This window comes from Megalobrama amblycephala, linkage group LG3 (assembly GCF_018812025.1).
Source record: "Megalobrama amblycephala isolate DHTTF-2021 linkage group LG3, ASM1881202v1, whole genome shotgun sequence".
In the NCBI taxonomy this organism is placed as follows: domain Eukaryota; kingdom Metazoa; phylum Chordata; class Actinopteri; order Cypriniformes; family Xenocyprididae; genus Megalobrama; species Megalobrama amblycephala.
Window position 1 is genome coordinate 4098347 of NC_063046.1, and position 17621 is coordinate 4115967.

Genomic DNA, 17621 nt, shown 5'->3' on the forward strand with positions numbered 1-17621 from the left:
ATTTGCCGGGCAATTTGAATCTGGTTTGTCTTATTGCAAACGAATTGTGTTGCTTTAAAATCTAATGTGAATACATATTACAAAGCGCTCACCAAAACCATGTTTTGTATTGATTTATCATCTAACGAAGTTATCATAGTTGGTTAAATTTAAGTCTTTGTGCCACCTACAGGCCTTTTGGGTGAAGTGTAGGTTGGTAAAGAACTTGCAAAATAGCCATAGTTACATTACTCTTTTGATAGAATAAACATGATTAATAATCGTGATTATAATTTTGAGGAAACTGTGGCACTGGCTGTCGTGTCGATGATGTCTTCACAATGGATGATCTAGTCGACTCGATCTCTGCTGATACAGGGCTGCGTTGTGGTCGTGTCAAGGCACCGGTCCTCGGTCTCATCTGGAAACGGCCCCGAATCCGTTTGGCTACGGTAAACCTCGGGATAAACAGAAAGACTAATATTAGCGTAGATGCCATTCTTTTTCTGATGTAACAAGTACATCTGGTGTTATAGGAAGTGTTCCCGGTTCCGGCTGAACTAATTTATGCAGCCTAATAATCCTTTAACGGATTTGAAAATATAAATATATAATGTGTTATGTGTATGCCAGGTTAAAGAGATGCGTTTTTAGTCTAGATTTAAACTGACAGAGTGTGTCTGCATCCCGAACAATGCTAGGAAGGTTGTTCCACAGTTTAGGTGCCAAATAGGAGAAGGATCTACCACCTGCAGTTGATTTCGATATTCTAGGTATTATCAGCTGGCCTGAATTCTGAGATCACAATAAACGTGAAGGACTATAATGCATTAAGAGCTCGCTTAGGAACTGGGGGCTAAACCATTTAGTGCTTTGTAAGTAATTAGCAAGATTTTAAAATCTGTACGATGTTTAACAGGAAGCCAATGCAGTGACGACAGAACTGGGCTAATATGGTCATACTTCCTAGTTCTAGTAAGGACTCTAGCTGCTGCATTGTTACGAGCTGTAGTTTATTTATCAAGCGGGAGGAACAACCACCCAGTAGAGCGTTACAGTAGTCTAACCTTGAGGTCATGAACGCATGAACTAACTGTTCTGCATTCTTCATTGAGAGCATATGTCGTAGTTTAGATATATTTTTAAGATGGAAGAAAGCGGTTTTACAGATGCTAGTAACATGGCCTTCAAATGAAAGATTGGTATCAAAGAGCACACCCAGGTTCCTAACTGACGACGAAGACTTAACAGAGCAGCCATCAAGTGTTAGACAATATTCTAGGTTATTACGTGAAGAAGTTTTTGGTCCAAAAATTAGAATCTCTGTTTTTTCTGAATTTAGTAGTAGGAAATTACTGGTCATCTAGTTTTTTATATCAGCTATGCATTCTGTTAATTTTGTGAATTGGTAAGTTTCGTCAGGGTGTGAAGAAATATAGAGCTGAGTATCATCAGCGTAACAATGAAAACTAACGCCATGCTTCCTAATGATATCTCCCAAGGGTAGCATGTACAGAGTGAAAAGCAATGGTCCTAGTACTGAGCCTTGCGGTACTCCATATTTAACTTGTGATCGATATGATATCTCATCGTTTACTACTACAAACTGATAACGGTCAGATAAGTATGATTTGAACCATGCCAATGCAATTCCACTAATGCCAACATAATTTTCAAGTCTATTTAAGAGAATATTGTGATCGATAGTGTCAAATGCAGCACTAAGATCCAGTAACACTAATAGAGAGATACAACCACAATCTGATGATAAGAGCAAATCATTAGTAACTCTAATGAGAGCAGTCTCAGTACTATGGTACGGTCTAAATCCTGACTGGAAATCCTCACAGATATTATTTCTTTCTAAAAAGAAACATAGTTGTGATGAAACTGCCTTTTCTAGTATTTTTGACAGAAAAGTAAGATTTGAGATCGGCCTGTAATTGACTAATTCTTTAGGATCAAGTTGTGTTTTTTTAATAAGAGGTTTAATAATAGCCAGCTTAAAAGTTTTTGGTACGTATCCTAATGACAAAGATGAATTAACAATATTAAGAAGGGGATCTATGACTTCTGGAAGCATCTCTTTCAATAGCTTAGATGGTATAGGGTCTAACATACATGTTGTTGATTTATTTTGATGATTTAACAAGTTTAGACAATTCTTCCTCTCCTAAAGCAGTAAATGAAATGAATTTTTCCTCAGGGACACTACAATGCAATGTCTGACACGATACTGTAGTAGACGGTTGCATGGTTATAATTTTCTCTCTAATATTATCAATCTTGCAAGTAAAGAAGTTCATAAAGTCATCACTGCTGTACTCTTTGGGAACATCAGAAGTTGAAGCTTTATTTCTTGTTAATTTAGCCACTGTATCAAATAAATACCTAGGGTTGTGTTTATTTTCTTCTAAGAGTTTTGAAAAATAGGCAGATCTGGCAGTTTTTAAGGCCTTTCTGTACTCAATCATTTTCTCTCTCCACGAAATGCGAAATACTTCTAGTTTTGCTTTCTTCCAGCTGCGCTCCATTTTTCTGGCTGCAGTTTTTAGGGCCCGAGTCTGCTCACTGTACCATGGTGTTGGATTAAATTCCTTAATCTTTTTTTAAACGCAAAGGAGCGACTGAATCTAATGTGCTGGAAAAGACGGAGGCAATAGTTTCTGTTGCAACATCGAGGTCTTCTAAGCTGTCTGGTATGCTAAGGTGATGAAACTGATCAGGAAGATTATTTATAAAGCGATCTTTAGTGGTAGAAGTGATGGCTCTACCATATTTATGGCGGGGAGGCAGTTTAGCCTCTTTGACTTAATGTAGTATACACGAGACTAGATAATGATCTGAGATGTCGTCACTCTGCTGCAGAATTTCAACGGCGTCAATATCGATTCCATGTGACAATATTAGATCTAAAGTATGATTACGACAATGAGTGGGTCCTGACACGTGTTGTCTAACACCAATAGAATTTAGAATGTCCGTAAATGCCAATCCCAATGAGTCTTTTTTATTATCTACATGGATATTAAAATCACCAACAACAAGGACTTTATCTGCAGCTAGTACTAACTCTGATAGAAAATCAGCAAATTCTTTGATAAAGTCTGTATGGTGTCCTGGTGGCCTGTATACAGTAGCCAACACAAATGTCAACTTACATAATGTTACGTAAAGCACCATCACTTCGAAGGAATTATATTTGAAAGACTTTTGACTAATACTGTAAATATTACTATAAATTACAGCAACACCTCCCCCTTTGCCTTTCTGTCGAGGATTGTGTCGATAATCATAACCTTGAGGGCTAGACTCATTTAAAGTAATGTAATCGTCCGGTTTTAGCCAGGTTTCTGTCAAACACAGCACATCTAGATTATTGTCTGTGATAATATCATTTACAATAAGTGCTTTTGAAGAAAGTGATCTAATATTTAACAATCCAAGCTTTATCATTTGTTTATCATTATGATCTCGATTTTTTTTTTATTTGTTGAACATCAATACAATTTTTTCCATTAAATGGGTTTGGAAGTTTTTTTGTTTTTATTAATTCGGGGTACAGACACAGTCTTTATTTGATAATATCTAGGTGCAAGAGTTTCTATGTGTTGGGATTTATCTGACTTCTGTAACGTGAGGCAGCTAGCAGACGGTCGGTTTAGTCTGTCTGTCTGCTTCCTGACCTGGGCCATAGTTTGTCATGTTTCAGCTCTAAGACTATGTGCCATATTACTAGAGAGAAGAGCAGCACCATCCCGGGAGGGATGAATACCATCTCTTTTCAACAGGTCAGGTCTGCCCCAAAAACTTTTCCAATTATCTATGAAACCTATATGTGAAGCACATCAGTTGTACTACTGTATGTACATCTGTTAGAGATGTTTAAGATGTGTTTTAATGTAAGGTGGTCTAATAACAGCAAAGCTGGTGAGGTGTGATGATGGGGATTGATGGGTCACATTATCTGATATCGTCATTGTTTGTTCACATTCAGTGGATTCATGTCAGCATTCAGCTCTCTTGTGTTGACTCAGTGTTTGGAGAGTTAAGCTTTGCTTTCCAGCCGTTGATCATCTTAGGAGCTGTCTTACCCTGATCTCTCTGTTCTCTAGGACAACAGAGGGACGTAAATGTAACCAATATCTCGCTGCTTCTCTGGGGCCTCATGTATAAAACTTTACGTAGATTTCATCCTAAAAGTGTGCGTATGCATAAGTTTTTCCGTACGCACAAGTTTTCAGACTTATAAAACCATGTGTACGCCAGAACCTGTGCAAAATTCCCTTTATAAAACCCAATCAGCAGAAGATTGTGCGTACATGAATCTCCACCTCGTCTCCTTCCCGAAATAACCATATATGGAGCTTACAACACCTAGTTTTACTATGCGTTACGTCATCTGCATATCATTTCCATGCATATTCCCATCCACGTGACACCATGTTTAAACAGTAGAAGACATTAGGAAAATATGATTTTAAATACCATCACATTACATTGCTAAAATCATTCACTATCCTTGTCTTGTTTTAGAAAAAAAATTAATCAAACTTGTATAAATTACTGTTCAGAATATTTTCAGTGAAGAGAATTCTTTTCTACTGGCCAAATAGTATTTTTAATTTGTTTTAAATAAATCAAATTTATGCAATTTTAACAATAAGGTAAACACAGCCTATATTTGAGAAATAATATATTTATATATTTTTTAATTGAAACGGATAGGCTGCCTTATTTTTACATTGTAAATTATTGTCTGACTCAGCGCGTCACTGACAAAACATTTTAAAAATAAAATGTGCATATCTTAGTTTCCTTCAAAATCTATCCTTCAAATACAATGCCATTTTTCATAATATTGGGAAGACCATGAAATGGGTTATCTTTAGGCTACTGTCTGTCTGTGCACGACACCAGCAGCACACCTGCGTTCAGCAGAGGTTGTACAGTACTGTGTACAGTAGCTACTTGTCGGACGATCACCGAGCGATTCCTTCGGTGTCTGTCATTATGCTATTATGTTGCTAAGCTATCTGCTTAGACGGAGTGCACATCATCGATCATTATTTGTGCAAAAATATTATCATGTGCCAAGCAATCCTTGCTGTAGTTAAAACATTAAAGTACAGCATGCCACAGGAAACGTGTTCAAAAGCAGCGCATACACTACAAATATTTCTATTTAAATTAATATAAAATGTTGAAATCATTCTGTTTACTTCATTACTTTGCACACTCCAGTAAAAGAGTGCGTACGCATGGTCTAGAGTTCCCGTACAGTGCACACATAAAAATTGAGTACACACATTTCCGTGCCTTTTTTGTGTGTATGCAACCTTTCCTGAGTCTGGCTTTCAAGTGTCTTTCTGTGTGCCGCATTCCTCTCGTAAGTGTAATGTGCCTGGTTACCAACAGACCTCTGGGATCCAGATAATTAAAGCAAAAGTTAAATTGCTCCCACTTAGCTGTTAAAAACTGCACATGGAATGGTTTATGAAAGGAAGACTTGATGTTCTCATATCACAGGAACAAAAATACAAGGACTTTGCATGTTGTTGTTTTTTTTATTATTATTTTTATTTTTTTATTTCCTTCTGAATTATGTTTGATGGGGCTTCAGCTTTATAGACTTTTCTCTGAACACTCACAGATGATCTTGAGTTTACCACTGCAAACACTGTCATCAGCTACTATTGCAGCACTGCAGTGAAACATTAGCTGTCTAAGTTAACCCTGAGCAACTGTGGTGACATGGCTAGTTTGTGTTACTCTAAACCTCTGATGTGAGAGACACACTACAGACATCTCATCTGAACATAAACATATTAGTGCCACATTTGTTGTGTATGTGTTGTTTAATGGGTAGTTTAGCTTTGCTAATGGTGTTGTCATGTTACAGAGGTCTAAAACCACTGGTGGAAATCAAAGCTTTCTCTCTCTTACACTCTTCTTCCATCACATTATGTTTGTATTGTAGCTCACCTCCCTTTTTCCGTCCAACAGGAAATGGCCAAAATCCTCAACCACCCGAGAGTCTATGCCTTCCTCCATGTGCCTGTCCAATCAGCATCCGACAGTGTCCTGATGGACATGAAGAGAGAGTACTGCTGTGCCGACTTCAGACGGGTCATGGACTTCCTCAAGGAGAAGTGAGTACCTACATTAACCTACTAATGATCACTGTTTCTTCATGATGGACACTTGACTGGCGCTTCCGGTCATATGTGTGTTGATGAACAGACAGCAAAATGCTTTTTATTCTTTTAATGCTCTTAGACTAACGTATGTCATCCATGTGTTGAATGCAGGGTAATGGTGAATGAAGTGAGTGCTACACTCAGTAGTATGGATTAAATCTTGACATTTCGCAAATGCCAGTTTTTATGAGTTTGATAAGCTTTTCATTACTGTTTATGATTATTGCGGTCAAGTGAATTTGTTGGAGAGTAAATCAATGAGACTGAAACACTGAAACATGGGTGCTTATAGAGGAAACGATAGAGGTCAGTCAGATATCGATGTGTGTAGTTCAAAATTGAGCAAGAAACACCCTTCATCCTTCTGATGACATCATACTGTAGTAAGGAGCAGACAAATGTGCACCTCTGTATGGACGGAGCATCACTAGGTGTGACTGTCCATGTCCTGTCTGTTTTTGTTTGTCTGAGTGTGTGTGTACTTGTTTAGCTGTACTTGTGAGGGCCAGTTGTCCTCATTAATATAGTGAAAAATGTGATAACCACCTTGTGATGGCATTTTGTGTGTTGGGTTGCAAAGTGATTTAGGCTTGAAAGTTTGTTCAGTGTTCAATGTTCAACTTTCAGAATCCGAAATCAGATTCAGGTTTTGTTTGGATTGATGAAAATCACTGCATGTAAAATACCTGCTCAGTCTAAGCCCAGGCTTTATGTCACACAAGGTTGTCCAGGCCATTTCTTCCACAATCAGGACATATTTTAAATAGCAGTGCTCTGGTGACTCTTGAAAGGGCTCAGGCAGGAATGAAACCCATTATAGGAGTTTGAGTGTATGGCAGTAGAGCCTGAGATCTGCACTGAAACATTTGACCACTGAAATTGTTCAAAAACGGCCAACAGTGAAACTGAAAATGTGTTTGGGAGAAAGAGAGAAACAGCTGTTGTGTCTGCTTGTGTCTCCTGCTCTATTGTGACTCTTGTCGCCAGGTGCTGATAATCAGGTGTAAATGTGACTGTTGATTTAGGTAAGAAATCGGTCAGATAAACATCTTTCGACTTTCTACAGAAGGAGCAGCCTTTATGAAGGCAAATGATCACACTATGACTACAGCAGCTATCAGCAGTGTTTATGTGTTTGTAGTGATTTTTACTTTGTCCATCAAAGGACACAAAGTAAAATAGGGATTGGTACTCACGTCACCACTGACGTTGTGATTTTTGGATCACACGTCTCTTAAGGTGTGGTTATGAGTACATCAGACGACCACTTTCCCCTTTTTCCCTAGTTCAGGGCACCAGTCAAGGTCTGTTACCTTGGCAGTATGAGAACACTCCCAACAGGGGCTTTCATTCATTTAGAATTAATGTAAAGTGGTCAGCTGATTTATCTGAAAGATTGGTGATATTGCTAACTTGTAGAACCTCTTCTGTATTATCAGCACAAGGAAGACACAAGTGTAATAAAATAAAATAAATTTTATTAACAAAAAAATAAACAAGACTAACTAACACAACTACTAAATGAATACCATGAATGATAAAGGAATAAAGTGCATAAGATACATAGAATACAAGTGATTAAGTTGGGTGTGGCTATGGAAGAGTTACGTTATCTTATGGAAAGATAAACTGTTTCTCTGAAAATAAGGTGGAGAACCTTATTATGCACCAAACAAATAAACAAGAGATTATTTGTTATTAACTAACATCAGCTATATTACATCTAATGGGAATTAGGAAATTATATACTGATAATATACAACAATGCCAAGGTCTCTGGAAAGAGGTTTGGTTAAGTGATATTTACGTTCCACTTGGTTGAGTCTGATGACGGTGACGTCTTCCACTGGTTGTGCTGGGTGGCAATGCAGTGGGGAGAGGAGCCAGAATCTGTTTCAACAGTCTTGAACATGAAGCTCTGTCAGATGCTGATTTCCTGGAGCACCAAAGGGTCCTAAAATCTGGAACGCGCAGAAGAGGCCCAGGTAAGGTGCAGAAGGTCCTTAACAATCTGGAACACGCAGACGAAGGTACCTTGAAGTGAAGGTTTGCTCTCCTGAGCTTAACCTTGTTGCAGATGTTGTTACTGTCTTGCTGGACGGAAACTCTAAACGTAGTGTTTGTTGATATCTCTTTCCTCACAAGCTAGAGGCTCAGAATGTGGTTGTCTCTGTTGCTGCCTCACAAGCTGTAGGCTCAGATCACGGGATCTGTTGTTGTCTCTCTGGATGGACCAGAGGCTCAGAACGGTGTATCTGTTAAGTCTTCTCCCTTCGCAGGGCAGACTCAGAACGATGTATCTGTTGTGTCTCAGCTTCGCAAGCCGGGACTCAGAACTGTATATCTATTATGTCTCACCCGATGGGAGACGCAGAACAATATCTGTTAATGTCTGACTCCTTACAGAGTTGGGACCCAGAACAAGAGGTGTCTGTTGAAAGGGTACCTTTATCCCTTTCCGATGAGGAGGAGATTGCAACTTGGCGCTTCTCCATTCGAGCACTGTGACTGGCTGCTGGCATCAGAGGGGACACACAGAGTGTGACCCACCCTTCTTTCTCCTGTGGAACTCATTTGCATAAAGCACAAAGTTGGAAGTCTTTACAGTGTCTTTAAAGTTTACCAATGCATTTCTCACTTTCCAAACCACCACCAGAATACCTTTGGCATTATTCTAAACAAATAGAGACTAAACATGATGGAAAAAGATTGAACTGTCATTCAATTGTACATTAGCAGCTGAATTTGCGTCAGAGGTTGCACTACAAATAGCTGTCACTGAGAATACTTATTTCTGTGAATAAGTATGAAATGGATGTGTAGTTTGCATCAGTTCTAAGGTTTTCAAACATAGTTTTGAATGGATTCAGATGCATCTTTGTGATCTCTCTTTGTTTCACCCATTGCTGCTAAGGTCCCGAGGAACTTTTATGGCAGTCTCTGGCCAACCTTAGGAAGTAGTGTCTAGATGGATGAAGGGCAGTAACTGCCTGTGGACCAATGAGAAGTCTTGTCCTTCCCAGGCTTGGTACAAGAGGTCTTCTTCTTACCCTCTAAGAGAGGTCTGGATGTTGTCCTTACATCTTTATCTGATGGCGTAGGACAGTTTGTTTGTGTTAGTCCACCGAGATCCAATCAAAATGTAGCAAACCTTTGTCCACTGTTACGGAGAGAGAGGGGCCCGGCCGTAAACTGGGCCCTGGAATTCACTACATGTTGAACATGTGATGCTGTACTCCTTCAGTAGAGTCCCTGCCATCCTCTTTTATGGTTCTCAGTGTTGAGGTAAATGGTGAACACCATATGAGTGAGAATAGTGAAAGCAAATGATAGGTAACATGACTTTCTTCCTTACAAAGTTTTTTTGCTGAATGTCATAATAATTTGTTACATTTATATAGTGTTCAAAGCACTTTACATATGGAAGGCGGAATCTTCTCAACCATCACTAATGTGCAGCATCCACAGATGCCGACTGACCCTTATACCTCAGACAGAGAGCTCACTTTACCAGATGACAAAATGTATGACAAATAGATGACAAAATGTATCATTTTAAGGGAAAAATAAGTTGATTTTAAGTTGATGGCATCAACACATCTCAAAAAAGTTGGGACAAGGCCATGTTTACCACTGTGTGGCATCCCCTCTTCTTTTTATAACAGTCTGCAAACGTCTGGGGACTGAGGAGACAAGTTGCTCAAGTTTAGGAATAGGAATGTTGTCTCATTCTTGTCTAATACAGGCTTCTAGTTGCTCAACTGTCTCAGGTCTTTTTTGTCGCATCTTCCTCTTTATGATGCACAAAATGTTTTCTATGGGTGAAAGATCTGGACTGCAGGCTGGCCATTTCAGTACCCGGATCCTCCTCCTACGCAGCCATGATTGTTGTAATTGATGCAGTATGTGGTCTGGCATTGTCATGTTGGAAAATGCAAGGTCTTCCCTGAAAGAGACGACGTCTGGATGGGAGCATATGTTGTTCTAGAACTTGGATATACCTTTCAGCATTGATGGTGCCTTTCCAGATGTGTAAGCTGCCCATGCCACACCCACTCATGCAACCCCATACAATCAGAGATGCAGGCTTCTGAACTGAGCGCTGATAACAACTTGGGTTGTCCTTGTCCTCTTTAGTCTGGATGACATGCCGTCCCAGTTTTCCAAAAAGAACTTCAAATTTTGATTCGTCTGACCACAGAATAGTTTTCCACTTTGCCACAGTCCATTTTAAATGAGCCTTGGCCCAAAGAAAACGCCTGCGCTTCTGGATCATGTTTAGATATGGCTTCTTTTTTGACCTATAGAGTTTTAGCCAGCAATGGCGAATGGCACGGTGGATTGTGTTCACCGACAATGTTTTCTGGATGTATTCCTGAGCCCATGTTGTGATTTCCATTACAGTAGCATTCCTGTATGTGATGCAGTGCTGTCTAAGGGCCCGAAGATCACGGGCATCCAGTATGGTTTTCCGGCCTTGACCCTTACGCACAGAGATTGTTCCAGATTCTCTGAATCTTTGGATGATATTACACAGTGCACAGTAGATGATGATAACTTCAAACTCTTTGCAATTTTTCTCTGAGAAACTCCTTTCTGATATTGTTCCACTCTTTTTCACTGCAGCATTGGGGGAATTGGTGATCCTCTGCCCATCTTGACTTCTGAGAGACACTGCCACTCTGAGAGGCTCTTTTTATACCCAATCATGTTGCCAATTGACCTAATAAGTTGCAAATTGTTCCTCCAGCTGTTCCTTATATGTACATTTAACTTTTCCGGCCTCTTATTGCTACCTGTCCCAACTTTTTTGGAATGTGTAGCTCTCATGAAATCCAAAATGAGCCAATATTTGGCATGTCTCACTTTCAACATTTGATATGTTATCTATATTCTATTGTGAATAAAATATAAGTTTATGAGATTTGTAAATTATTGCATTCCTTTTTTGTTCACAATTTGTACAGTGTCCCAACTTTTTTGGAATCGGGTTTGTATATGTGTGTGAGATCCCGGAGGTCTCATCTGACAGCCATAGTGGATTTGGGAGTGTAGAGATAAATGTTCTTACGTGACACAGATGGAGTTTGGTTATGGGAGGAGAAAAGGACTCATGGGAGGGATGAGACAGTGAAACTGATTTTTTCCTATGTTCAGCCTGATAAAGAATCTGTTTGCAGGACACGAGATGAGAGGCCTCACTCACTGGTTCCTGTTTAAGACTCTTGCAAACTTCTTGTTTCGCACCCAGGTTGCCAACAAACCCCATAAATCGCTTCCTCTGAACTTTCCAAGAGTCATTATAATCCAATTTTCACAATCTGAAGCATCAGCTCCGGCAGTCTGTCAGTCTCTCTGAGGGGTGTTTAAGCCTCAGTGAGTAGGACTCCTAAAAGCCAGAGCTATTACAATCACCTTCTCTCATGCTAAATTAAAGTGATTCAAACTCCATTCTGGAGAACAGGGCTAATGACACTAGCGTTTGATGAATGCAGTTATAATGTGCAATAAGTGGACTCACCCGGTGTGGAACGAGCTCAAGATGAGTCTGCTTCTCTGGTAATATCATAGAGAAGTCATTAAAGGTGTTTCTAAGGAGAGCTATTGCTTCTCGATGTATTTATGAACCCGACCGCCAGCACCCATGATTCCAGAACTCTCGTACAGTGATTGGCCATAAGAGCAAAAAAAAAAAAATTAATTAAATTCTGATCAGGCTGTTCAGCTATTGCCACCTGTTGGTACGGAAAGGCATTTCATCTTACGCAGGCTCAGAACTGACGTGCTATTTGGCCGTCGACTGTCGAGTGTCGGTGTGTCAGGCCAACTTTGGACCCAGACGCTGCCGACGTGAGCCAACCCCGCAGTCTTCTTTCGTCACCACTAGTTCGTTCGGCTTGGTGTGTTCCTGCCTTTCCATAGAATAAATTAGTTGTGTGTTCAGTAGTCATGTTTAATCAATCAAAACGTTTCAATCTTCTGTTTATTCAGCTACAGCGATTGTATGGGATATCCTGAAATGGCGTGTGTTCTACTTCGGCAGCAGGGCATATTTGCAGTTTCTGCGCGAGAGCGCCCTCTTGCGTTCAAATGGAGAATCATTTACTACTGATTACAGAGCCGTAATCGCGCGAGCCCAAATCGCGTGCGATAAAATTGCGATAGATCGTGCAACTCTAGTGGCTGTTATTTTAATGATGCCTTTAATGACAAATTAGAGTAATTCTTTTTTTTTTTTTTACAGAAAAATTACTGTATTATTTATACAGTATTTTTTGTTTTTTTTCTGTATTATTAAAGGGATAGTTCACCCAAAAATGAAAATTATCCCATAATTTACTCACCCTCAAGCCATCCTAGGTGTATATGACTTTGTTCTTTCAGCCAAACACAATCGGAGTTACATTAAAAAATGTTCTGACTCTTCCAAGCTTTATAATGGGAGTGCATGGTGGAATTTTTTAAGCCCAAAAAATGCATCCATCATAAAAGTAATCAATACGGCTCCAGGGGGGTTAATAAAGGCCTTTTGAAGTGAAATGATGCATTTTTGTAAGAAAAATATCCATAATTATAACTTTATAAACTAATCACTAGCTTCCGGTAATGATTGTACGAATCTAGTTCCGGCGGAAGAGTGAACATTGACCCAACGCATGACGTATTGATTTTTTTTTGACAAGATTTTTTTTTTTTTTTTAAGAGAAATGCTGGAGGACCTTGAGTTTTTTTTTGCCCAGCCCTATTTGTTTGAACCATGAGAGGTGTCTACTCTAATCTAAGCTTACGCTACGCCTATGCCCTGCGCAATATGCTGAAACTTTATTTATTTATTCTTTCCTTAATATTTTTCTTACAAAAACCCATAACTTCAGAAGGCCTTTCTTAACCCCCTGGAGCCGAATGGATTACTTTTATGATGGACGTATGCGCTTTTTTGGCCTTTAAAAAAATGGCACCATTCACTCCCATTATAAAGCTTGGAAGAGTGAGGATAGTTTTAAATATTTATTTTTTGTGTTTTGATTGTATTTGGCTGAAAGGAGAAAGTCATATACACTTAGGATGGCTTGAGTGTGAGTGAATTATGGGATAATTTTCATTTTTGGGTGAACTATCCCTTTAAGAAAACAGAAAAAAAAAACTGTATAAATAATACAGTATTTTTTTTTTATTATTATTATTATTATTTTTTGCTGGATAAAAAATGAGAATTACTCTAATTTGTCATTAATGGCATCATAATTAAAATAACAGCCACATTTTTAATTTTACAGATATTGTTTGTATTTTTTTTTTTTTTTTTTTTTTTTTTTTTTTTTGGTGAGTAAACTATCCCTTTAAATTACATATACTGTATGTATGTAAAATTACAAAAAAAATAATAATTCACAAAATCACCACCAGATGCCAGAAAGGGACAGTTGGCTGCATTGCTAACACAGTAAAGAAAAAAATGTCAAATGACTGGCAGCAACGGCTACCAAACAAATATGTAAAATTAAAGTAAAATATCCTAATTTAAATTAAGTGAAAACTTTTACAGAATTTTTCATGAAATGTTGTATAGAAAAACACTGTTATTTTACAGGTATTTCCTGAATTAGTACAATCAAACACCTTCAGAACATTAAACACTAACAGATCTCACAAGATCTGTGTCTTCAATTATTACAAGCCAGTTTGACTATTTCTTAGATACAAAAGTTTTTGAGATTCAACAGAGGTTTAGTTGTTGATGTTTTACTGAAGCAAAAAAAAAGGTTTGTCACCATTATGATGATCAGTGTTTGCTTTAGTTGACCCTTGACTTATGGCCCTTGACTATATTGCCCTTGGCAATTTTTTGTTTTATTTATTTATTTTTTTTCTCTGGCTACTTTAAACGTATTTCTAAAGCACATATGTTATTGCAAAAAAAAATGCAAGAGAAAATCTGATCAGATGATGTTGGCTACTTATTGGTGGTGATATAGTCATGTCCTGATTCACTAATACTACCCAGAGTCAAATCTCTGATTAAATTATTTAATACTACAATATGAGTTGTTAATTTCACAATGTTTATTGCAGAAACAACATCGAAACCTGTTAATTCTCAATAAGAACTTGAAACATATAAAGTCAAACTGGATTGTAAGAAGTGAAGATGTTGAGATCTTGAGAAAACTGTTATTGTTTATTGTTCTCTTGGGATTTAAAGGGTTTCTGTATTGTCTGAGTTTTGTTGGCTTTTGTGCTGAAGAGTAGAGCCTGTGCTTCAGTCAAGAAACATTGATGTTATGCTACATGTTGATTTATATAAAGCCAGTAACTGTGTAGTCACTAATGCAGTGATGTCTATAGTTACATTAGCTCAAATGTGTGCTAATGGATGTCCTCAAAGGTTCTTTGAGGTCAAGTCAAGTCACCTTTATTTATTTAGCGCTTTTTACAATGCAGATCGTGTCAAATCAGCTTTACATTGATAGCTGGTACATAATTTGGCTGCACAGCAGCTCTTAAATAATAGTGTCAATGCAGGCAGATCATAAGCACTGTTGAATAAATGTCAAGAATACTATTGAATATCAAATGTCAAGTGTCCCCAACTAAGCAAGCCAAAGGCGACAGCGGCAAGGAACCCAAACTCCATCAGGTGACATCAGGTGGCAAACAAGTGACAAATAGGTGTTAAAATGGAGAAACCAGGCTTAGTCGGGGGGCCAGTTCTCCTCTGGCGAACAGTGCTTTGTTACAATCAGGTTGCTATCATAAATCTGATAGGATCGCAACAAACAAAGTATTTATTTCAGTTCCATCCAGTTGAGGATCATATTCATCTCGCCGATATGGACGGTCTGTTGAGGAACTGTGCTACTGGCTGTCGTGTCGATGAGGCCTTCACAATGGATGGTCTAGTTGACTCGATCTCTGCTGATACTTCAGGGCTGCGTTGTGGTCGTGTCCAGTTGAGGATCGTATTCATCACGCCGGTATGGACGGTCTGTTGAGGAACTGTGCTACTGGCTGTCATGTCGATGATACTTCAGGGCTGCGTTGTGGTCGTGTCAAGGCGCAGATCCTTGGTCTCAGCTGGACACAGCCCAGATCCGGTTGACTACGGTAAACCTCGGGATAAACAGAAAGACTAATATTAGCGTAGATGCCATAATTTATGCAGCCTAATAATCCTTTAACGGATTTGAAAATATAAATTGATAATGTGTTATGTGTATGCCAGGTTAAAGAGATGTGTTTTTAGTCTAGATTTAAACTGACATAGTGTGTCTGCATCCCGAACAATGCTAGGAAGATTGTTCCAGAGTTTAGGTGCCAAATAGGAGAAGGATCTACCGCCTGCAGTTGATTTTGATATTCTAGGTATTATCAGCTGGCCTGAATTCTGAGATCGCAATAAACGTGAAGGACTATAGTGTATTAAGAGCTCACTTAGGTACTGGGGAGCTAAACCATTTAGTGCTTTGTAAGTAATTAGCAAGATTTTAAAATCTCTACGATGTTTAACAGGAAGCCAATGCAGTGATGACAGAACTGGGCTAATATGGTCATACTTCCTAGTTCTAGTAAGAACTCTAGCTGCTGCATTTTGTACGAGCTGTAGTTTATTTATCAAGCAAGCAGAACAACCACCCAGTAGAGCGTTACAGTAATCTAGCCTTGAGGTCATAAACGCATGAACTAACTGTTCTGCATTTTTCATTGAGAGCATATGTCGTAGTTTAGATATATTTTTCAGATGGAAGAATGCAGTTTTACAGATGCTAGTAACATGGCTTTCAAATGAAAGATTGGTATCAAAGAGCACACCCAGGTTCCTAGCTGACGACGAAGACTTAACAGAGCAGCCATCAAGTGTTAGACAGTATTCTAGATTATTGCGTGAAGAAGTTTTTGGTCCAAAAATTAGAATATCTGTTTTTCCTGAATTTAGTAGTAGGAAATTACTGGTCATCCAGTTTTTTATATCAGCTATACATTCTGTTAATTGGTGATTTTCGTCAGGGTGCGAAGAAATATAGAGCTGAGTATCATCAGCGTAACAATGAAAACTAATGCCATGCTTCCTAATGATATCTCCCAAGGGTAGCATGTACAGAGTAAAAAGCAACGGTCATAGTACTGAGCCTTGCGGTACTCCATATTTAACTTGTGATTGATATGACATCTCATCGTTTACTACTACAAACTGATAACGGTCAGATAAGTATGATTTGAACCATGCCAATGCAATTCCACTAATGCCAACATAATTTTCGAGTCTGTTTAGAAGAATATTGTGATCAATAGTGTCAAATGCAGCACTAAGATCCAGTAACACTAATAGAGAGATACAACCACGATCTGATGATAAGAGCAAATCATTAGTAACTCTAATGAGAGCAGTCTCAGTACTATGGTATGGTCTAAATCCTGACTGGAAATCTTCACAGATACTATTTCTTTCTAAAAAGGAACATAGTTGTGATGAAACTGCCTTTTCTAGTATTTTTGACAGAAAAGTGAGATTTGAGATCGGCCTGTAATTGACTAATTCTCTAGGATCAAGTTGTGGTTTTTTAATAAGAGGTTTAATAACAGCCAGCTTAAACGTTTTTGGTACGTATCCTAGTGATAAAGATGAATTAACAATATTAAGAAGAGGATCTATGACCTCTGGAAACATCTCTTTCAATAGCTTAGTCGGTATAGGGTCTAACATACATGTGGATGATTTTGATGATTTAACAAGTTTAGACAATTCTTCCTCTCCTAAAGCAGTAAATGAATTGAATTTTTCTTTAGGGACACTACAATGCACTGTCTGACACAAGACTGTAGTAGACGGTTGCATGGTTATAATTTTTTTCTCTAATATTATCAATCTTGCAAGTAAAGAAGTTCATAAAGTCATTACTGCTGTGCTCTTTGGAAACATCAGAAGTTGAAGCTTTATTTCTTGTTAATTTAGCCACTGTATCAAATAAATACCTAGGGTTGTGTTTTTCTTCTAAAAGTTTTGAAAAATAGGCAGATCTAGCAGTTTTTAAGGCCTTTCTGTACTCAGTCATTTTCTCTCTCCACGAAATGCGAAATACTTCTAGTTTTGTTTTCTTCCAGCTGCGCTCCATTTTTCTAACTGCTGTTTTTAGGGCCCGAGTGTGCTCATTGTACCATGGTGTTGGATTAATTTCCTTAATCTTTTTTTAAACGCAAAGGAGCAACTGAGTCTAATGTGCTGGAAAAGAGAGTCAATAGTTTCTGTTGCAATATCGAGGTCTTCTAAGCTGTCTGGTATGCTAAGGCGATGAAACTGATCAGGAAGATTATTTATAAAGCAATCTTTAGTAGTAGAAGTGATGGTTCTACCATATTTATGGCAGGGAGGCAGTTTAGCCGCTTTCACTAAATGTAATATACACGAGACTAGATAATGATCTGAGATGTCGTCACTCTGCTGCA

General features: G+C 38.4%; 1 protein-coding gene across 2 annotated transcripts in view; it reads left to right on the plus strand.

Annotated features, from left to right (window-relative positions):
• Positions 1 to 17621, plus strand: part of cdkal1 (CDK5 regulatory subunit associated protein 1-like 1) — a 491748-nt gene that overhangs the window by 340020 nt on the left and 134107 nt on the right. For both annotated transcript variants that reach the window (XM_048183562.1, XM_048183561.1), the window contains exon 10: positions 5986 to 6131. In XM_048183562.1, the coding sequence (XP_048039519.1) occupies positions 5986 to 6131 (146 nt within the window). The remainder of the gene's footprint in view (positions 1 to 5985; positions 6132 to 17621) is intronic.